Source organism: Melospiza melodia, chromosome 2, assembly GCF_035770615.1.
Source record: "Melospiza melodia melodia isolate bMelMel2 chromosome 2, bMelMel2.pri, whole genome shotgun sequence".
Taxonomy (NCBI): domain Eukaryota; kingdom Metazoa; phylum Chordata; class Aves; order Passeriformes; family Passerellidae; genus Melospiza; species Melospiza melodia.
The window spans coordinates 66,332,378-66,353,136 of NC_086195.1; the positions used below are offsets into that span (position 1 = coordinate 66,332,378).

Consider the following 20,759-nt stretch of genomic DNA (forward strand, 5'->3'; position numbering starts at 1 on the left):
CCCATGCTCTGTTCTTTGTGGACAAATGGATTCAAAACCCCATGGAATCAAGGCAATAGCAGAGCTTTGCATTAAAACAGTGATAAATGAGAATGTCTTAGTAGCTGCACTGTTTTATCTAGTTGCTCTGGTCTCTATAAATGGCACTGCTTTAGACTCCACATTGTAATGGATGAAACTTGGGCCAAGCTATAGTGGTCTGAAATTCTCAAAATGACCAGAAAAGCCTTTCTTAGATGAAAATGAGAAATTTCTAGTGTATCTAATACAGGGCAAGAAAAAAGGAAATCTAAGGTTTGGCCAGTGGTCCTGATTAGTCCTTACTCCAACAGTCCTCATTATAGAGAAGGAGTGATTGCAGAAATGGGTCTGTGGAGCTGGCATGTGTAGAGTCTGTGCAACCTCATTATCTCCGTGCTCCTTGTATTGAGCCCATTTTCATCCACAGCACAGGCTCTCCTCTCACCTATAGGCATGGAGGCCGTGCTGCGCTGAACACCTTCCACTCAATTATTTAAAATTCAGTTGCTATGGATCTACTCAAGGCGATCAGTTTAAAGAAAATGCAGATGGCCTCTGGTTTTGAGTTCCCTCTGCGCTTTGGTTAATTTGGTATGTAAAGGTATTAGGTTAATTAAATGCCATGTGTTGCATGGGGACTGACTGCATTTGTGGATTAATAAGTATCCCAGAGTGTTCTGTGCTGAAAGTCCTCAAGCTGGCAGACAGTTATTTCCCTAAGAAAGGAAGGTAACGGAGAAGAGTCCTGGGGAAATGAAGAAGTTTCCTGTTAATCCTGCAGTTGTTTTTCCTGAACGAGTAGTTGCAGTGTCCTTCAGGTTCCTGACCGAGTATCAGCCCTTGCTGGAGAGACTGGAAGAATTTAAGTGAAGAGAAGCAGAGTTGTACAGTTTGCTTTGAGATTCCCACAGGGCTGGTCAATACAGTGAGCATGTCAGCTGGCCAGGGGAGGACCATGGCTGGTGCGTGGAAATTTTCCTGCTAGGAGAAGATCTTTACCAAGAGCCATATTGTGAATCAGGTCAGAGGGTGTCCTGTGAGCAGCAGGCATGGTCGTGCCACAGGGCTAGCGCAAACCAGCCGCTGCGTTCGGGCATTCATGGTGGAGTACACGTAGAAAGCAGGGAGAGGGACAAGTACCACCGCAAACTTTTGGAGATGATGAAGAAGAAGAAAGTCGTTTTCGTGCAGCCATGCCCTGAGGTGGTGGAAGATCAGGAGAGAGACCAGGGCAGATGGACACTACTTCGCAATGTCAACCAGGTCCTGAAGCCCACGACCATGTTAGCGGTAAGAGAGGGGGTCCCAAGCCCTGAGCATGGCTGGAAGCTTTCAGGCTGCTTTGGAATCTGTCTTGCTCTTGATGGGATCTTTGTACTGCTTACGCCAGCTTCTCTCACCTTCCTCCTTTGTCCCCCCCACTAAGCACTGTAGCTCCCCTGCAGTGCAACCTTCTTTCTCTTCACATTTGGAAGCTCCTCCTAAAGATCTTCTCTGTGAATTGTGTGGATCCCTGTGTGGTGTTTCCTCTTCTTGCAACGCTATTTGGTTGTCGCTGCCCCGAGTTTGTGAGGTCATGAGGGTCTGCCCCAGAGCAATTTGGAAATTTTTTCTAGTTTGGAAGGGTATTAAAACCCACTGGCTGCATTGAAGAGGAAGAGGCAGACCATGTTGATACTGTAAAGGGTGGCATTCTCACTTTTCCAGTACTCTGTCATGTATTTTGGGAAATAAACTGCACCAGTGTAGGCATGAGGCAGGTTATGCAACTTACAAGCCACAGCTGGTAAATGCATGAATCCTCCTGAATTGCCCTGAAATCCCCAATATATTTGCTGGGTTTGGGGCTGATCCGAGGGTGATTGCTTCAGCAGAAGGAATGTAACTGACTTCCATGGGGTTTATGTGAAATTGATTGAAGTCAGAAAAGGAAATCGGTCGGCACTCTTAATAAGTGATGTTATTTTATAACTCCCTTGACCTTCCTGAGCTTACCAGCTTAGCCCATCCCATAAGACTTTTTTCACCAGTATTAGGAACTGCACTTTAATGGGTTTAAAAAGAGCAGTTTGAGGGGATGAGCATTCTGTGCATTAGGCAGACAAAGCGCAGAAGTTGTCTCAGTGTTAGCAGAGTATCAATTTACCTTTGGGAGAGCCTGCCTTTTATCTCAGCTGTGTGGTAATACACCATATGAAGCAGCCTGCTTTTACAGCTATTCAGTATTAGAGATTTTTTTTAAAAAAACAGCATTACAATTCTTGGATTTTTGATCAAGAGCAATTTTTACAGAGCTGCTGAGGTGTTGGAAAGGTTTTCTGCTGAGCAGGAACTGAGCAGCCAGGCTGTCTCTTGCTGACACCTTGATCAGGTTACCCACCGTGTGCATGAATTTGCCCAGTGATGCAGAGAGGATAACAGTGCTGAAAATTCTGAAATGCTTTGAGAGTCTTGGATCAAAGCAGCTAAAAAATAAATATTAATATAAAAGGATTTATAATGTATCTGTTCCTGACGCTGCCTTCATTAGTTGTGATTTTTTTGCCTTTTTAACTAAGTTATGACATGTAAAGATAAGACAGTTAATGAGAAAAATGTGTTAATGCTATATTTTTATGTGGTGGATAAATAGACTTAGAGCTGCAGCACAACACTCTGAGGAAATGAAAACCCAAGCTGAGGACTGGATCCTGAGCTCCATGAAAGCAGGTTGACTTTGTTGATATCCTAGTGGAAACCTAGCCAGCAGCTGCCAAGGATAGAGTCTGCCACAGAATGGTTGGGAATTCCTGGTGTGTAGTTTCTCCATGTGTGGATCCCTGAGTGTAACCTTACATCCTGGTGGTACTCACAGGTTTGTGTCTCTTGGAAGTCTTAATGGATGACTTGGATGGTGACATCTCCAATTGCCACTGCCCAGCACAGAGATGAAAATTGTTTAGCAGCTATCTATTGGGCCAAACCAAATCTATAAATATGCTCTGTCCACAGAAATGGTTGATAGTGGATACTCAGGAAGGGGGTTATATCAGAGCACATGCAAAGTGATACATCCTGGTTTTCCCTTCTCCCTCTCCCAGCAGTTTTTCAGGACTTCAAAAGGTAGATACCACGTTTGCATCATGCTTAATAGGTGCAAGTGGAGCTGGTCCCCAAGAATGTGGTGTTAGGTGGGGCTACAAGTCCACAGCATTAATCTCAGGTGCATGAATGAAAACTCACCTGACTACTAGATTGCTCCCCATTTTAATTCCCTTTCACCTTGCAAATAGGGGTGGAAAATAATTCTGCTTTGTTCAGCATGGGTCCTGCTTGGGGCTTTAGTTTGGAGTTATTTTGGAGTTTGCTTTTGTATTGAGGAAAACAGCTTCTTTAAAAGCTTTTTTGCATTTGAGTAATTTAATATCCACAGAGCTGATAAGCAGATAGTCCCTGCCCAGCAGGACTGACAGGGGGGTATAGGATCAGTACTGACATGAAGTGAATGGATAGGCGTCAACTGCATGCTGTGTCTTTCAAAATGAAAACACAGAGATCTAAAATGAAAGAGGTAAAACATTTAAAACATGTAAAAGGACACAGCCTTTTGGGATTATGGATGCTAAAACTTTGCAAAGCTTCAGGACTCAAGTGAAAGTGCTCACAGGAGATAAAATCCACTGAGAAGTATTAAATACAAACAGCCCACCTACACATTGCTGTAGCTGGAAGAACTCCCGAAGAAGGGCAAATATCTGCCTCTCTGTTTATGTTCTTAACCCATCTTTAGTCATTCCCTTTTCCAAGAAATATTTAATAGTGGTTCTCTGCAAGGAAGAAAAGTGCCACAACCCTCCAGATAAGGCTTAGCAGAGCTCAGAACTATCTCCTAAATGTGACTTCCTAAGTTTGTACATTACACAGAGGAAAACCTCTACCTGGGCAGGTTTTTTCTGCCTGTATCACTGTTCTGTAACCATTCTGTGACCAGCAACCACTCATGAGCTTGAGAAGCAGAGAGTTAAGGCAGTGGGACAGCGCAGAGTTAGGTCCATATGCTGTGTGGACCATGCTCTCCTGCTGGCACCTCGCAGGGCATTTCACAGATTCATGGAATCATTAGGGTTGGAAAAGATTTGTAAGATCTTTGAGTCCAACCATTAACCCAGCAGCAGTGTGTTCACCACTAAACCACATCCCCAAGTGCCACATGCAAAGCATCTGCTGTCCTGAGCCTCTGTGGAAAGGGGTGGTTTGTGGTTTGCCGGGGAAGTCATTTGACTTGTGCTAAAGACTTGGCTACAACATCCACTGCTTGTATCCCAAGGGATGCTGAACTCCCTGCAGCACTGAGTGTAACTGCTGTCTTTGTTCCAGGGGGATTATGTGTGGATGGACCTCAAAACCGGACGGGAATTCGACGTTCCCATTGGAGCGGTGGTTAAACTGTGTGACTCTGGACAGATCCAGGTCGTGGACGATGAAGACAATGTACGTACAAAGGCTTGTGATGTCCCTTCTTCAGCTCTATGACCTTGCTAGGCCAGGGGCCCCAGGGCCATGATAATCAACTTTGTTATGGCCTTCCTGTATGCCCTTGGGAATCAACTATGCCATAGTTTTGTATTTGTAAAGACAAGACAATGTTGTGTCCCTGTTTTCTTGGCTGTACTGGGAGTGCAAAATTGAGAACCTTCTTGAGAACAATGATAGCAGAAGCTCCCAAAATACATTTAGGTAGTTTCTTGAGCAAACCCATGTACACCTGAGGTTCCTCTGTTGTTATCTAGTCCTTCCTGACCTCCTACCAATACCTGATGTGCCAAAACACTGGTTCTCCTTCAATTTCCCACCTCTGTTTTTGTGCAGTGCTGGCTATTTTAGAGTAAGGCCTGTGTCAAGGTGGTTCTCTGTGCTTCTTTTTTTTCTTGCTGAGGTAATTCTAAATGCTCTCACTCCCTTCAAGGGTAATAAAGATTTGGTTTGGCAAGGTCCTTGTGGGCAATTTGCAGTGGCTTTTGAAGCCCTTAGAAGTGCTGAGTCCAATTAACACTGCCAATAAAAGTATGACTTTGCCAGCCCTGTCCATCCCCTTCTCCTTTTCTAAATCATCTTTCTTTTCAACAGTATTTTGTGGGAGAGGGTTAGCCAGTGATGTGAAAATGCAGTTGTGAAGGGGAAGACAAATGTGCTATTTGTTATAAACTCTCCTGATGTGCTGGATGACCATGCTGCCCTGGAGGAGGCTCCTGCCAGGATGGCTTGTGTCTCCTGTCTCTTGTTGCTCCAATAAAACTCCAACAAAAAGATGTTTTCCTCCTTCTGTTACAAATCTTTCAAATTCATCACTGCCTTGACCCAGGAATAGAAGCTGTGACTCATGTGTCAATGATCTCTTGTGTGTGTCCTTCCATCTGATCCTTCTCTTTGGGGTGGGCTGTTTGTGTCTTTGATCCAAGTGGTCTCTCATTTGACTTACCTTTCTGTGGCCTTGCTCTTTTCCCAGGAGCACTGGATTTCCCCACAGAATGCCAGCCACATCAAACCCATGCACCCCACCTCCATCCATGGAGTGGAGGACATGATCCGCCTGGGGGACCTGAACGAGGCAGGAATTCTCAGGAACCTGCTGATTCGCTATCGGGAGCACCTCATCTATGTGAGTGTCCACCTCACCTCACCTCTGGTTCTGCACTCCACCCCCTGCTCTCCTTAGCTCAGGAGAACCCATGTCGGGGGAGCCCTGACTGAACTGAGCATCTGGGTTTCTACCTTCGCCTTTTCCCCGGTGGTGAAGGGCTTCTGACTTTGGAGGACATTGCAGAGCTTCTAGATGCCCCAGTGAAAGACCCCATGAGTTAGGTGATGGGCAAAGTCCACACCACCTTGCTGTCCTGCCCTTGTAGAAGTTTTGGGCATGTGCATTAGCTTTCTGCATACAGAGTAACCAGTTCAACCCAGGCCATGAGCATGCTGTAGTAATCCTAAAGCAAAAACTTCTGTAGAGGTGTAAACTACGTGCTGAATGTGACCCTTCTGCCCTGGACTATTAATATATTTAACCCAAGGGGCTGAAGACAACCATTGCTGGAGGTGGAAGGGGTGGAGAAAGGATGATGAGAGGCATGCATGAAATAACTGGGAACAAAGAAGTAAGCAACTCCCAGAAGAGCTCTGAAAAACCTTTCCAGTCTGAGTTCATGGCTTACTAGCCCTGGGCTGCCTGGGATGCTGGCAGTTGGTCTCTGAGGACAGCAGTGTCCTTCCTTAGGTCAGCTCAGTCATGTCATGCCCAGTGGACCCAGTGCAGCCTTGCCAGTCCAAACAGACATTCACAGCTTGAGGGGTTTACAGGGAGCCAGTCAGGGCTGCATCTCTCTTTTGTGTGACAGCATCACAAAGGCCACCTCCCCAGCAGGACAGGAGTCAGCATTCAAGTCTCTGTGCTAACTTTGTCAGTGTTCTCTATGCTGTGTAGTTTTCTGTAAACTGTTCAGACAGAAATTCAGAGTGCACATGTGTTTGCTGCTAGATAATGTACTCAAACAGCCTCTGCAAATATGGAAAATTTGGTATTACTCTTAAATCCTACAGTTTTCAGAGGTTCAGGTAAGTGCTTGCTGTGCCTTTGAAGGCCTTTTCAAAGCCTCCTGGTAATTTGATTTTAAAAGGCTCTAGAGACTACTAGATTTTCAGTCTGGAAGGAATTGCAAGACAGTCAGACTTCACAGATAAAATAAGCTCACAGAGGATGAGTGAGATTTTATCTATCTATTTTGTTTGTTCATCACTGCTTGATGTCCAGTGCTTTTTGATCAGATGATTTTGGGTTAGGGCTGGGCAGTGATGGAGCAGACAGCACTCTGCTGCACAGGCTGTTAATATGATTGATAGCTCCTTGCCCCTCTCTGGGAGAGATCCATCTCTTCTTTCAGAGATGGAGTACAATCCTGGAGGAAGGGGACATGGTGCTGAAAAGGCACCTGTAAGTCCCCAAAGCCTGGGGGAGAACAGAGACCTCCAAATGCATCTCTTCTTCAGACACTTTATTTGTTGTGCATGATGCCTAAGGCCCTATAGTCAGTTTAGACAAAAATACTATAATCAGAAAATTATTCCCACATTAGATGAACTAAGTTTCTCTCTTTGTAATCAAATTGTCTTGCCATTTATAATGATAAACTAGCAAGTTAATAGCCCAAATTCATACTTGAGGTGGTGTCTCCATGGGCATCCGTGGCAGTCACCAGAGGTGTCAGTAGAGCCAGCAGAGACAAGACTGCCTTTCAGTCATGCAAACAGAAATGCCTCTCAGATGCTCCAGAGCTGAATGGAGTTTGGATATCATAGAGGAGTTTATGTTGGAAGAAAATTTTAGGCTGGAGGTCTACAGTCCAACCTCCCTCAGCTCACAGCACATCTGTCTTCAAGGTTAGGTGCAGCACTCACGTAGATAACTGAATTCAAGCAACCTGAATGCCACCCAAGAAGTACAGATGGCAAATAATTTGTAGCTGATCGGCTCATTCAAGGAACTTGAATTTACCCATTGAACATTGCCCCTTTTTCCCCTGCTTGTGGGCACCCTGCAGTGGCACAAAGTGGATTCCTGCCACTCTCTCTGAGAAAGTTTGGATTGTGTTGGATATTTTTTCAGTGGTGTCCGTGTGTCTCTTTTGGGGTGTCTATTATCCAGCAAGTGCCTGTTGCCTCTCCAGGTGACCTGAGGTCCTCAGATACAATTCTGTGTGTACAGTATCATCAGATTGCCTGTGAATACACCAAGCTCCTTCGAAAAAGCTCTGTCTCTGAGCTCCCTTGCCAAGCTATGCACAGGCATCCAGGAAGATTAGGAACACAAACAAGCACTGTCCAAAGTGTTGTTTGGCAACATCATCCTAATAAGGGCTGATGCAAAGGGCAGCTTTTAGCCTGGAGGTGAGTGTGGGTGGTGATTCGGACTGAGGTGACAAAATAGCCACATCAGTTTCTCTACAAGTTCTTCTGGTCCGATGGTGACAGTGCAGTGCAGTGTGTCCTACAGAGTTCCTGCCTAAGGGATGGCCACATCCCACAAGGACATTTGCATCACAGAGGTTCCAGGTTACTGTGTCTTGATTGCTCCACACCACTAATGGCTTTGGAGTGCCAGCCCAGAAACTGGGCAAAGCACGACAATTAGAGCCATCTCAAAATCAGAATGACTCTCAAAATGACAGAGAGTGCATAGCTTGATAGAGAGGTATGCACACCACTTGTGTCTACAGGTGTGTAGTTGGAGGCCCAGGAGCCCAACCTTAGATCTCAGCTATTAGGAGTGATGGCACTAGGAGGAGTAGATTTGTGTCGGATGTGGTAAATACTGATGATAGTGTTGCAAAGCCAAGGTACCACCATATGGATGCCATGTGTGCAGGGGACACCCAGCCCACTGAGGTGATTTTTTCCTGTGGTATAATTAGCACTGTCTTAAAGACAGAGGTGGGGGGGTTTTTTCTGTGGTATAATTATCACTATCTTAAAGACAGTGAAGTTTCACTGCTTGAAAGGATTTCTGAGCCTGCTGAGTAAATGATTACTTTTCCAATGGAACTTCAGTTCCTCTTGTTTCCTTGTGTCCTTAGCTTTGTGGAGGATGTAGTTCTGCTCTAATAAAATGTAATTTCCCTTTTTCTTCTCCCTCACATTTTATTCATAAGACAAACTGCGGCGGGAGGGTAAGTACAACTCTTGGCAAAGTCATTTGCAATTGCTGTCATGCCTTCCACAGGATCACCTTTTTTTGTTCACCGTTGTGGCCTTCTCATTTACTTTGCACCACCATTGCTACTGCTTCATAAATGCATGGAGAGCATCCATCTGCTTTGGTGCAGAGCTTGACCCACATGGTGAAGTTGTGACACATTCCCAGAGATGGAAGGTCCCCCACCTGTGAATGTGGTTAAAGCTTTAAGTTCTTCTCAGTAATGACCTTAACTTGAAGGGAAGAAATGTCTGCAGCAAAATATGAAAAACTTCAACAAGGGCTTCTTGCCCTTGGTTTGGCTTGCACACAGCAAGAGCAACTACGCTGAATAGCAAGAGAGACTGGTAGGGAGTTTGGACTTGTGAGTAAGGTTAAATCTCTTTATCTAGAGATGAAACCAGCGCCTGCTGCTGCTCTCTAAGGGCTGCCAAAATGCAGTAATGTTTGGTAGAGCTTTAACCCCATAACAATCCAGATGAAGTCAGCCATGGTGTTCTGGGTAGCGAGGGAAGCAGGCTCAGAAAGGATTTGTTTGGGGCTAATTAAAATGTAGGTCATGCAGGCAGTAATGAATTTGCTGTGAGATGCGGTTCCTGTGGTCAGCTACAGCAGAGTCCCTGCTCTCAGTAAAGCTTTATTTTTCCGATAGAAAAGGGCTTTGACATCACCCAGCAATAGAAACCAGTAAGCTACTATTTCCTTGGAAGTGCCCTTTGGCCCCTGATCAACAGAGTGAACAAAGTTTTGCCTTCTGTCAGCTGTAAGATTTGGGCAAATTGTGATTATTTATCAACTAGGAATGAGCTACGAAAACAAGCAATAGTACAAGAGTTCATGCTGACAAAGGGTTTTGTGGATCACAAGGGAAGGGTCAGTGGGAGCATCCAGAAAGAATACCTAATGGTTAACACCTTTAAAAGCCTCTCTGTTTACATTTCTGGCAGGGCAGACCAGTGTGATTGAAATGCAGGGATTTCAGAGACCTCTGCAAGGAGTTAGATTATTTTTTTTTTAAAGCTCAAGGAAGATTAAAAATGTCCCTAAAATTAATGTCCCTAAAAATGTCCCCTGATGATAAATTGTAAGAGGAAATTAAGGAAATAAGGAAGACTCAAAGGAGTCTTCATTAGGGATCTTGCTGTCGTAATGCCATTCAGAAATTGAGCTCCCTCCTCCTCTGAGCACTGAGGTTACCTGTTCTGTCCCCTTTGAAGGCTTCTCTGAAGGGATGTCTCTGCTCCCTTTTTCAATGCCTTCTTTTTCTAAAATCCAGTCTACATGATTTCACAGCCAATTTCTACCCTTTGGAGTTGTGACAACATTGTTCTGGAGCTCAAAGAGCTTTTCTCCCCTACTGGCACATAATCCCCCGTTACAGAGAAGAGTATTGTGTCCTTTCTCAGTTAGCACTGTAAAGTCAAACCTCATATGGGACTGAACTGAAAGTTGCTCTCTTGTGTTGGCCATGAGAGTAGAAGGTGAGGAGCCCCTAATGGCTTTCATCCTCCCTACGATGGGACACAATTGCCACCTACTGGCTGCCTTCAGGAAACCTGAACTGGTGGCAAGTTTTGTACAGATGGTGGCAAATTATTTCTTCTCCCTCACAAGCATCCTTGGCTGTGCCACTTTGCTGTTTTGTGCCGAAGCCTTACTAGGTTTAGGCCATGCAGATGAAAACCCATCAGGATTATATGAATGTTGAAATTGCTTATTTTGTTTCCTGAAAAAATATATGCAGTAGTGGGGGTGCTTTCACAGCTGGTTCCAGCAGGAAAGAAAGTTAAGATTAATCTTTTAACTTCAGTTGCTGAAAATTAACCTAGAGGAAGTGACTTGAATTCTTTGAAGTCACAGAGTGAAAGTAGCCTTCATCTCATGCCCCTGGGCTAACCCAGGGTGGAGGCCTATTGACTCACCTGCTCTAGACACTGACTTTTAGACAGATGAAACAGGGGAAGGAGGTCCTTATTCTCTGCCTTGAGGTTGGGATGTGGTCAAACCTCCTAAACTCAGCACTACATCTGAGCAAGATAACAAAGTTCATGAGTCCTTTGATGAGAGGCTTGAGAGAAACAGCTTCTGGAAGGGCAGAAATGAAAGAGCAAGATACTACAGAGGGGTTTGCTACCCAAGGCCCACGACAGCTGGACCAAATGCCATTTACAAAATAGATGAGAAGGGATATGTCAGGACTTTGTGGAAAATAGCCATCTGCACAGGATAAGGTTTAAACTGAAGTATGGAGAGGTTTGGTTAGGCAGAGATGGAAGAGAAGAATGCATTGCAGAGGGAAGTTTAGCAGCTGCTGTGGATTGATAAAAACAGATTAGATAGTCATCTGTCAGGATGGTTTAGATCCAGCTGGTCCTGCCTTGGCATATGGGAATGGTTGTCAGGTATCTTCACCTATGGTTTCTTATTGTATGTACAATGCAGCAGATATGTATGGATATATGCTGGTTCTGGTGATATTTTTGCAAATATGAGCTTCTCTTAAGACTCTGAATCTTAACTGAGAGCATACAAAATATGAATTAAGGCTTGAAACCATGCTGTGCATGAGCAAGGCTAAATATGAACCGATTTAGGTACTTTGGGACTTCTGTTCCCATTTTAACCCTGTCTCCCCCTGCAAGCATCTCTGACTTGAGCATCATCTTTCATCCAGCTTTTAAAAGCCATGATTTTTCTGGCCTCCATCCACATCCCATCCAAGCTGCTAAAGTCTCTCGGCTACACCTCACTGTCCCCATAAACCTTCATGTGCTTCTCCTCCAGACATACACTGGTTCAATACTGGTGGCAGTAAACCCCTACCAGCTCCTACCCATCTACTCACCTGAGCAGATACGCCTCTACACCAACAAAAAGATTGGTGAGATGCCACCACACATCTTCGCAATTGCTGACAACTGCTACTTCAACATGCAGCGCAACAACAAGGACCAGTGCTGTATCATAAGGTGAGTTGCTGAGTTTCCAAATGGGCCATAGCCTGAAAGCAGATGCTGAGCAGATGCTTGATTTGGAGCAGCTTATCAGATAGAATCAGACATTGAGTGACTGATTAGATCTTCCATCCACATATTCCCAGTGCAGAGGAGGTCTCTGTTTGCAGTCACTCTGTTTCTCGTAGAGGCGCTTTATCAATACTTTGGTATTTTACCCGTGCAACTCAATAGATCTCATATTCATTTTTAACCTCCACTTTTCAATTTAAGCTCAGTACTCCTACAGACATCAAAAACACAAACATCAATACTTTCTGCACAAGGGAGGGTCGGGGACAAGCTTGGTCACTGGACCTGTGGTCATTCACACTCCTGAACAGTGTTTCCATGCATGGCTCTGCTCTGGACCGATCAACCTTGGGCACCAAGGAGTGCCTGGTCACAGTTATGCATATAGTTCCTTCCAGTATCTGTCCTAAAGCCAGATTTGATGTCCTCAGCCCTCCAACATGATCCTATAAATTCTGAACCTCCAGTCTTTTTCGTTTGAGGCATCGTTTTACCCAAGGCATGCCTACCCTAAGTTTCATTGAATGAAAAGCCATAACTCTGGAACATCCCGTGTGCAGTATTTCAGATACGTGATTCTGAAAAGGCCATTCAGTAAGGTTTATTTTTCTGGTCTAAAAAAGCATCATGGGGGGCCCATAGGAGAGTCAATGCAGTGTGCCAGTGTCCTGAAAAGTGAAACTATTTGCCCATGGGGCCAAGGCTAGATACCTAATGTCAGGAAGGTCTCTTTTGGTCACTTATTTTGGCTGGCCCATGTATCAGACACGCCATAGACTCACCCGAATATTTCTGCCCAGCCCTTTCACAAGATAACTGAGGTTATCTTTCAGTGCAGAGAAAAGTTTGAGGAATAACTCTGGCTTCCTGCCCCATAAGCTTCTCCTCTCTCCCCTGCTCCTGGTTAGAACAAGCCTAGGAGACCTGTGGAAGTCCCTCCTGGTAAAAGGCTGCATCTCACAGTCTGCCTTATCACAGCTTAAGAGTGGTGGTGATGTCCCATGGGAACAGCTAGATCCTGGACCACAGGGTCATGGTCTGGTGATCATATCTGGAAAAGCACTGACTGAAAGTACTTCCCAACCTTCTTGGTGCTGGTTGAATGATGGCATTTGCTGGGGATACCCAAACTCAAGCAACAGCTTGGGCCAAGTGGAACACAGAGAAAATCTGGATCTTGGCTGGAAGCTATCTGATACCATGTCCTATCATTTGTCCCACAACCAGGTTTGATCATCCTTGGGGTGCTGGAAACCCATCCTTAGTGGTATCATCCCGCCCACGCTAACAGAAGAGACACAAGATACAGAAGTTCCTTTGGAGACAGAGGGAGGGACATTGGCAGGGATGCAGCATGGCTCTCACTGACCTCCACTCCTTTGTCTTTGCAGTGGAGAATCTGGAGCAGGGAAGACAGAAAGCACAAAACTGATTCTGCAATTCCTGGCAGCAATCAGTGGCCAGCACTCCTGGATTGAGCAGCAGGTCCTGGAGGCAAATCCCATCTTGGAAGGTGAGGCCTCAGATAACAAAGAATTCTTTTGCTGGAAAAAATAAGAAACAGATTCAGGAACCATAAATGTAAAACACCTATGTCACACTTTGAGTTTCCAAAAAAGTGACAAAACTTTTTATTGAGGTACACTTTTGCTAAATAACGCATTCAGATTCTTTCCATCTGAATTTATTTTTCACAAGACTAATATTCCCTAAGCTCTCAATGTTTCCTTTAATATTTTTGACAACTATTGTTGAAAGCAAAGCATTTCAGCTAACCTGTATTATTTTTTCAACTATTTTGTTACTTTAAAAATCAGGGGGGAAAGTGGTTTTCCACATAAAACAGTACTTTTTTCCCCCAGAAAACACATACAAAACCCTGAATTTTACCTAATTCTGTGTGTAGTATGTAAAAGTGCTGATCAATACTTTTTTGCTCTTTTGAAAAATCTCACCACCTCCTCTGCATGCAGAGCTTCAGTATCCCATCAGTGCTGCATTCAGCAAACTAATTATTTGCTTTTTTTGGCCATAGTTGCAAAAATCCTATTCCTATTCTTAGGAATGGTTCTAAGGAATAGGAATCCTATTCCCATTCTTAGATGGCTCCATAAAACATCAGTTTAATAGGACCTGAGCTTCACAGCACCTTGTGCTGGCTGTATGCAATAGCAAACCCCACCTTTTCCTTCCAAGACCAGTGAATGGCAGCAGAATGCAGAAGAAGAAATAGAGGAGTCCAAGAAAGAACCAGATAATGAGAATCAGCTTGTGGCCTTAATAGGTTCATTGGCAGGCTGTTACTGTGATCAACCCCACTGTTTTAATTGGATATCTGTAAATTAAATAGGTTATCTAACCCTCTTGACCCAAAATGATGCCAGATGTACCTTTTATGCTTATGCAGAAAAACTGCATTTTCTTTGAAGAGTAACATTAGGGTTGTCCTTTAAAGATAGAGGTTTGATCAGCCTGATCTAGTGGGAAGTGCCCCTGCCCTTGGCAGAGGGGGTGGAGCTAGATGATCTTGAAGGTCCTTTCCAACCCAAACCATTCTATGATTTTTACCTCCTCTGCTTGGTGAATAACCCTTTAGGAACCAACAGAAGTGTGACAAGCACACAGGGCACTATTGAATATGCACTTGGTCGCTGCTGAGATTCAGGAAAGAGAGGCTCTGTAATTCAAGTGCATGTCCATCACCTGATGGACATGCACTTGAAATGGACATGCCAGAAATCCTGGATCAGAAATTGCAGGGTGTGCTGGTTTAGGGCACTCATCCACACCCAACAGAGGATGGACATGGATACCTTTCTGTGCACAGTCTGCTTGCAGGGAGAAGTCTCCTGCTGGAGGTTGGCTTAGTTGTCTGTATTTCCCTTTTGGAAGCATTTTCCCTTTTATTTCCCTCTCAGTCATTAAATCACTCACCAGCATCTCTGTCATTTCTGTACAGTGTTACCTTTCACACTGCAGCCACTCTTGCTCAACTCTCCTCTCATTTCATCAACTGCCACCAAAATCCTGCTGTCCTAGCCCTACTTCCTGGATTAGATCACCCCATTCCCAAGCTTCCTCCTCTGCGCTCCTCTCTGTATTTCCAAGGAAAGTCATCTGATATACATGTTGTTTCCTCACATTGAGATGAAATTGATCCAGCCCAACTTAAGGGAAGGCTTTGGGGCTGCTTTTAACCCTCTCACTCACTCTTTTGACTTTTCCCCCCTCATTGAGACCAGATCCATCATCCTCCCTGCATCAGACCCTCTCTAACGCACCATAATTCTTGCAGCTTTCGGGAACGCAAAGACCATCCGTAATGACAATTCCAGCCGGTTTGGGAAGTACATCGACATCCACTTCAACAAAAGGGGAGCCATAGAGGGGGCAAAGATTGAGCAGTACCTGCTGGAGAAGTCCCGGGTGTGCAGGCAGGTAAGGTGATACACCTGCAAGGCGCGGGCAGCTGACCTTTGCCATGCTGTTCTCCTCACAGAGCTGGCACTTGCTCTTCTCCTGCAGGCCCAGGATGAGAGGAATTACCACGTGTTCTACTGCATGCTGAGAGGAATGACCGTGGAGCAGAAGAAGAAGCTGGGTCTTGGGAAAGCCACTGACTACAACTACCTTGCAATGGTGAGAGAGCAGTGAAACAGAGGTTTGGTGGGGGTAGGGTGATGTGGTGAAAGGTCCTTAGCAAGGGAAAAGGAAAAGAGGGGTGCTTCTGCAGCCAAGAGCTGCTTTGCTGGTTATGACCTTCCTGAGCCTTAGCCACAGGGTTTGACAGATCTCTTTGTCTCACCACCACGAGGCTCATAGTCTTAGTGGAAATCCTTAATCCCTGTGTCTAGACCAGGCTATTTCCACACTTTCTGTGAAGTAGAACACAAGCTTGGATGGGATGGCGTATGGTGCCCATGCCACATGTTTGGAAGTAGCCAGAGTGTTAGATAAGAACTGCTGCTCTTGAGGCAGTGATGGGTGTAGAGACGTGCTTCTCTGGATGGCATGTTCTCAGCAGAATATGGGGCTGAGCTGTGTGTGCTCCAAGTGTCTGACCAAGCCAGCAATCTCCAACCCCACTCCCTATATACCAGTGTTGATATCCAGAGGAGCTGATAGAAGCAGGTATAATTAGGCTGATGCATCATCAGCAAGGCTGGGACCCAGCTTTCCAACTGGATCAGTGGGAGCCTCCAGCTCTCTATGCCCACCTCAGAGAGCTTTTTCTCTTCTGCTGATGGCAGTCAGACACAGGGTACCTGGGGACAACAGGATAACTGTAGGTCACAAGGCTCAGCACTGAGTCATAGAATATGACAAAGGGCAGAGCCAGATCCACAAGTTCAGCATCATCCCTTAAACAAAACCTTGCTGGTTTTGAGGGAAGCCCTGAGAGCTTAGGGTGCTACCCTGGTGCTCCCTGGCTTTGCCCCATGCAGTGTGTGCCCCGTTTGCCCCCCCAGGGTAACTGCACGACCTGTGATGGCAGAGATGATAGCAAGGAGTACGCCAATATCCGCTCCGCTATGAAGGTCCTGATGTTCACCGACACTGAGAACTGGGAGATCTCCAAGCTGCTGGCTGCCATCCTGCACATGGGCAACTTGCAGTATGAAGGTAAAAGGACAAAATACATGGTCCAGTGCACTGCTGCTCTTTATTCTGCCTGCTGACAGGGAGCCAAACTTAGGGATGGAGAGCTGTATCCAGAACACCTGTCAGGGTGCCGTGCCAGGGACTCAGTGTTTATTATGGCATTGTAAGGACAAGGAATAAGGAATAATTCCACCTGCCCACAGGAGCGCTGCCAGGCTGCAGTGTGCTCAATGACATCCACGTTTCTGAGTGTTGTGAGGTCGAATATGGACAGAGGTCATTCAGTACACTCAGGTTTTACAAAGGGAGACTAATGGAGTGTTTGACAAGTGCCTGTGTGATTGGATATACCTTTGTAAATGTACCAAACAACTCTGCTGTCAGAAATGACACAGTGATTTAAAAAGCCTCTTCAGAAGACAGAAGCCTAAAGCACTTAGATGCTAAAACATTTCTACATTCTTTACTATCTGGTCTGGCAGAGCAGAGTACAGGTGCTTTGCAGTCAGCAGCAGGACCCCAGCAGATGTGTGAACTTTTCTCTCCCTTCTGATGGCCAGATTTTGCCAAGACATCACAGGAGGCAGTGGACAATGACCCTTTCCCTCACCCCATCCACTTTCTGCAGAGACATGTCCTTTGCTGATGGCTTTCCCTCTGCCTTTCTTTCCCCAGCTCGGACCTATGACAACCTGGATGCCTGCGAGGTAGTTCAGTCAGCATCGCTCATCACTGCGGCAACATTGCTGGAGGTCAGTGGCCCTGCAGTGCTGCTGGTCCCCTTCTGATTCCATCCCAGCTTTTTAGTATTGTGGCAAACCTTTGTCCAAGCCAGCCTCCCCTTGCACCACCAGCTCTGGGAGGCTGAAGAGGCCTGGATAGGCCATATAGTGTCCTGCATTGGCAGCTTGAACGTGAATGTCTCCATCTGGGCTGGGTAGCCAGAGGAGACTGCAAAGATACCCAGAGGGCTGGAGCACATCTTCTGTGGAGACAGGCTGAGATATCTGGAGTGTTTCGGTCTGAAGAGGAGAAGGCTCTGGGGACAGCTTAGAGCCCCTTTCAGTACCTAGAGGGACTGCAAGAGAGCTGGGGGTGGGGGGACTTTTGACAAGGACATGGAATGATAAGACAAGGTGGAATGACTTCAAACTGAAAGAGGACAGATTTAAATTAGATATTAAGAAATTCTTCACTGAGGGTGGTGAGGCACTGGAACAGGTTGCCCAGGGATTTTGTGGCTGCTCCACTTGTAGGCATGTTCAAGGCTGGGATTTTGAGCAACTTGGTCTAGCAGAAACTGTTCCTGTTGGGGGGGTGGAACTAGATGATCTTTAAAGGTCCCTTCTAACCCAAAATATCCTATGATTCCATGACTGGGTTATCTGAAGTCTCCTTCATATCAGCAGATAGGAACAGACCCTCTGGTGGGTCTAGCACATGGTACTAGAAAGGGCATCCAGAATACCTCAGTCCCTAAAGTAGGGTGTTTCCCTCAGCGATATAAATAAAGTTCATAATGGTACTTGAGATAGATGTCATATATATTCTGTGTGTCTGAAGAGGGAGGTGAGATGACCCTCACTGAAATCGTCCATGCAGTGACTGGGGCATTCTTCAGTGGCCTTCTCAAGAGCTAACAGGGGCATCACCTCATCTCCATAGGCACTGCTGGCCCAGAGTGTGATCCACAGTTCTCTGTCCACTTAGACAGTGGACATTTCCCTGATGAAGTATAAAAAAGGATCAAGGTGATACAAAGCTTTAACCCATGCTGGTAGCATACAGCTTTGCAGGCTTTGCTCTGCCTTCTCATCCTGTGTTCCCCCACCTCGTTAACATCTCATGCTAAATCACAAGAACACCTTCCAGATTAAAATACAGTATAAAAAAATGTTAATTTTTCTCTCTGAAAATGCCTGTGTCTTCATTTGAGGTACCTCCCCTGTACAGCAGCTGTGTTTGATGTTGTCTGTCAGGTTGAGCCTCAGGACGTGATGAACTGCCTTACCAGCCGGACCATAATCACCAGGGGTGAAACTGTCTCCACCCCTCTCAGCATGGAACAAGCGCTGGATGTGAGGGACGCTTTTGTAAAGGTAAGTCTCAGGGCATTTCCTTGTGCCTTCTCTTGATAAGCTGAAGAAATTTGCCCCTTCTGAGACTGGAGCATCCACTGCACAGGAAAAGGGTCTCGCTTGGTGCCTGTGTGAGCTCAGATCAGCAAATGCACTTGAAACCATGTTCTACTTGGGATGTACAAAGAGTTGAGGTGGAAGGAATGTATGTCACCTGCTCTGCAAGGGATTTGCCATCTGGATTGGGGATTGTCTGTACTCAAAGGGGACCTGCTGAAGGACCCAGCATTCTGAAATGGCTTTTCCTCAGATTCTAGAAAGATCCTCAGGTGCTGTAAATCAGAGCAACTCTACCAACACCTCCAGTACACACACCCAAATTTCAGGATTTGGGAACATAAGCAGCAATAAATACAGCTGAACAACACAAGGCCAGGGATAGAGCAGTCTAGAAGCTGTCAGAGCACTTAGAATATCTTGAGGCTTTGGAGTGAAGAAGGTTGATGGGATAGGTGTGGATCACTGCTGTGCTGTTTGCAGCCCCATGTAAAATTGCAAGACAAGCATTATTGGCATGCCTTGACCAACTTGGGTCCTCATTTTATCTGTGGGGAATTGGTCGATCAAGCTGTTTGGAAAGCTAGCTAGCCTGCAGTGTCTTCTCTAGTGGTGACGGGCCTTTGAATTAGTCTCCCCTCTTGGTCACACTACTGTAGCTTATAAAATAAAAATTAACAACAGTTCAAAGCATGAAGTTCTGGAATTACTGAAGCAGCAATATCTGTGTAATTAGATCATCAGACTGTTCAGCCAGTGCTGCACTGTTTCAGTGAGCACCTTGTTCAAGTGAGCAAAATGTTCTTGCAGTGTAACATGGCTCTGCTCTGCTGATCTGTAGAGAGAAATGTGTGGAAACCAAGGAAAGGACTGTCTGGCTTCACAGCAAGCCCAAAGATCCAAAATATAGCACTATCCACATTTGGGGGTTTGCTCTCAGTTGTCTTTTAGCTAGGCTTTCGGGTCTGTTTTCCTTGATCTACATAATGGTTCTTGAAGCTTTAAACCATGCCAAGAGTCTGGCACAAACATTGGTGAGCACATCCTCTGGGACTGTCTGGTTGTTGGCCATGCTTTAGGAGAACCTGTGCCATCAAGGGTGAAGTGGTGACGCAGACTAGCAGGACAAACTGCTGAACTGTCTCAGTGAGCTCCATCTTTGGAATGTTGCAGGGAATTTATGGGCGACTTTTTGTGTGGATCGTGGAGAAGATCAATGCTGCAATTTACAGACCTCCTTCCCAGGAACTCAAAAGTATCAGGAGATCCATTGGCCTTCTTGACATTTTTGGCTTTGAGAACTTCACTGTGAACAGGTATGGAGCCTGCAAAAGGAGAACCAGGTCTTAATCCTCCTTTACAAGCCCAAGCTCAAGGTCTTGCAGTCCTTTCACCTCTACTGAAGTGAAGTGGACTGGGTAGGACCAAGCCTATTTCTATATGAGAAATTATCAGAGCTAATCAATTAGTTTCTAAATTGATTTAGACCACACACATAACATTGTTTTGGGAAAAAAAACTGATTGTCTGAACCAATGAGGAAATTCTAAGCCAACAGCAGCTTTACTGAGTGGTTGACAAGATTTGAGAGTATTGCTTAAAGCATGAATAGAGATGTAGAAAAAATTAACAAGTGTGTATATAAAAAGGCCTTTTCTTGACCTTCCCTCCATAGTTTTGAGCAGCTTTGCATTAACTTTGCAAATGAAAACCTGCAACAGTTCTTTGTGCGCCACGTGTTCAAGCTAGAGCAGGAGGAGTACAACCTGGAGAACATCAACTGGCAGCACATCGAGTTCACGGATAACCAGGATGCCTTGGACATGATTGCCATCAAGCCTATGAACATCATCTCCCTCATTGACGAGGAGAGCAAGTTCCCCAAGGTGTGTTTTTTCTACTCAACCTTGCTGCCAGTGGCCCTCCTGATTTTATCCCCTTTGCACTTGCATGCTGGCAACCTGTGAGAGATCTGCTCAGCCCCAAACACACATTCACCAGTGGCCTGCCTATTTATAGTTTTTATTGCTCTCTTAAATGTTCTTCCATCAGTGTCACAGAAACAAGTGTTTCTGATGGGAAAATATTCCTGCAAGAGGCTCAAAACCATCTATTTGCAAAGTTTAAGAGAAAATAATGTTAAATATACTCCTTTTGGAGCATTATTTTGAATACAGAACTACATACCAATGATATTTAATTAATTTCTGTAATTTTTGCACTTGACATATCTTCTCCAACATATCACTTCTC

The 20,759-nt window shown here is 45.3% G+C and overlaps 1 protein-coding gene across 1 annotated transcript in view; it reads left to right on the plus strand.

The window, feature by feature from the left end:
• Positions 1–714: 714 nt before the first annotated feature.
• The window catches only part of MYO7A (myosin VIIA), a 63,702-nt gene continuing 43,657 nt past the window's right edge, over positions 715–20,759 (plus strand). The window contains exons 1-13 of the mRNA XM_063148691.1: positions 715–1,311; positions 4,378–4,491; positions 5,507–5,659; positions 8,700–8,717; positions 11,528–11,712; positions 13,161–13,282; positions 15,065–15,207; positions 15,295–15,408; positions 16,239–16,392; positions 17,047–17,123; positions 18,351–18,470; positions 19,680–19,822; positions 20,182–20,392. Coding sequence (XP_063004761.1) covers positions 1,180–1,311; positions 4,378–4,491; positions 5,507–5,659; positions 8,700–8,717; positions 11,528–11,712; positions 13,161–13,282; positions 15,065–15,207; positions 15,295–15,408; positions 16,239–16,392; positions 17,047–17,123; positions 18,351–18,470; positions 19,680–19,822; positions 20,182–20,392 — 1,686 coding nt within the window. The 5' untranslated portion in view covers positions 715–1,179. The remainder of the gene's footprint in view (positions 1,312–4,377; positions 4,492–5,506; positions 5,660–8,699; positions 8,718–11,527; positions 11,713–13,160; positions 13,283–15,064; positions 15,208–15,294; positions 15,409–16,238; positions 16,393–17,046; positions 17,124–18,350; positions 18,471–19,679; positions 19,823–20,181; positions 20,393–20,759) is intronic.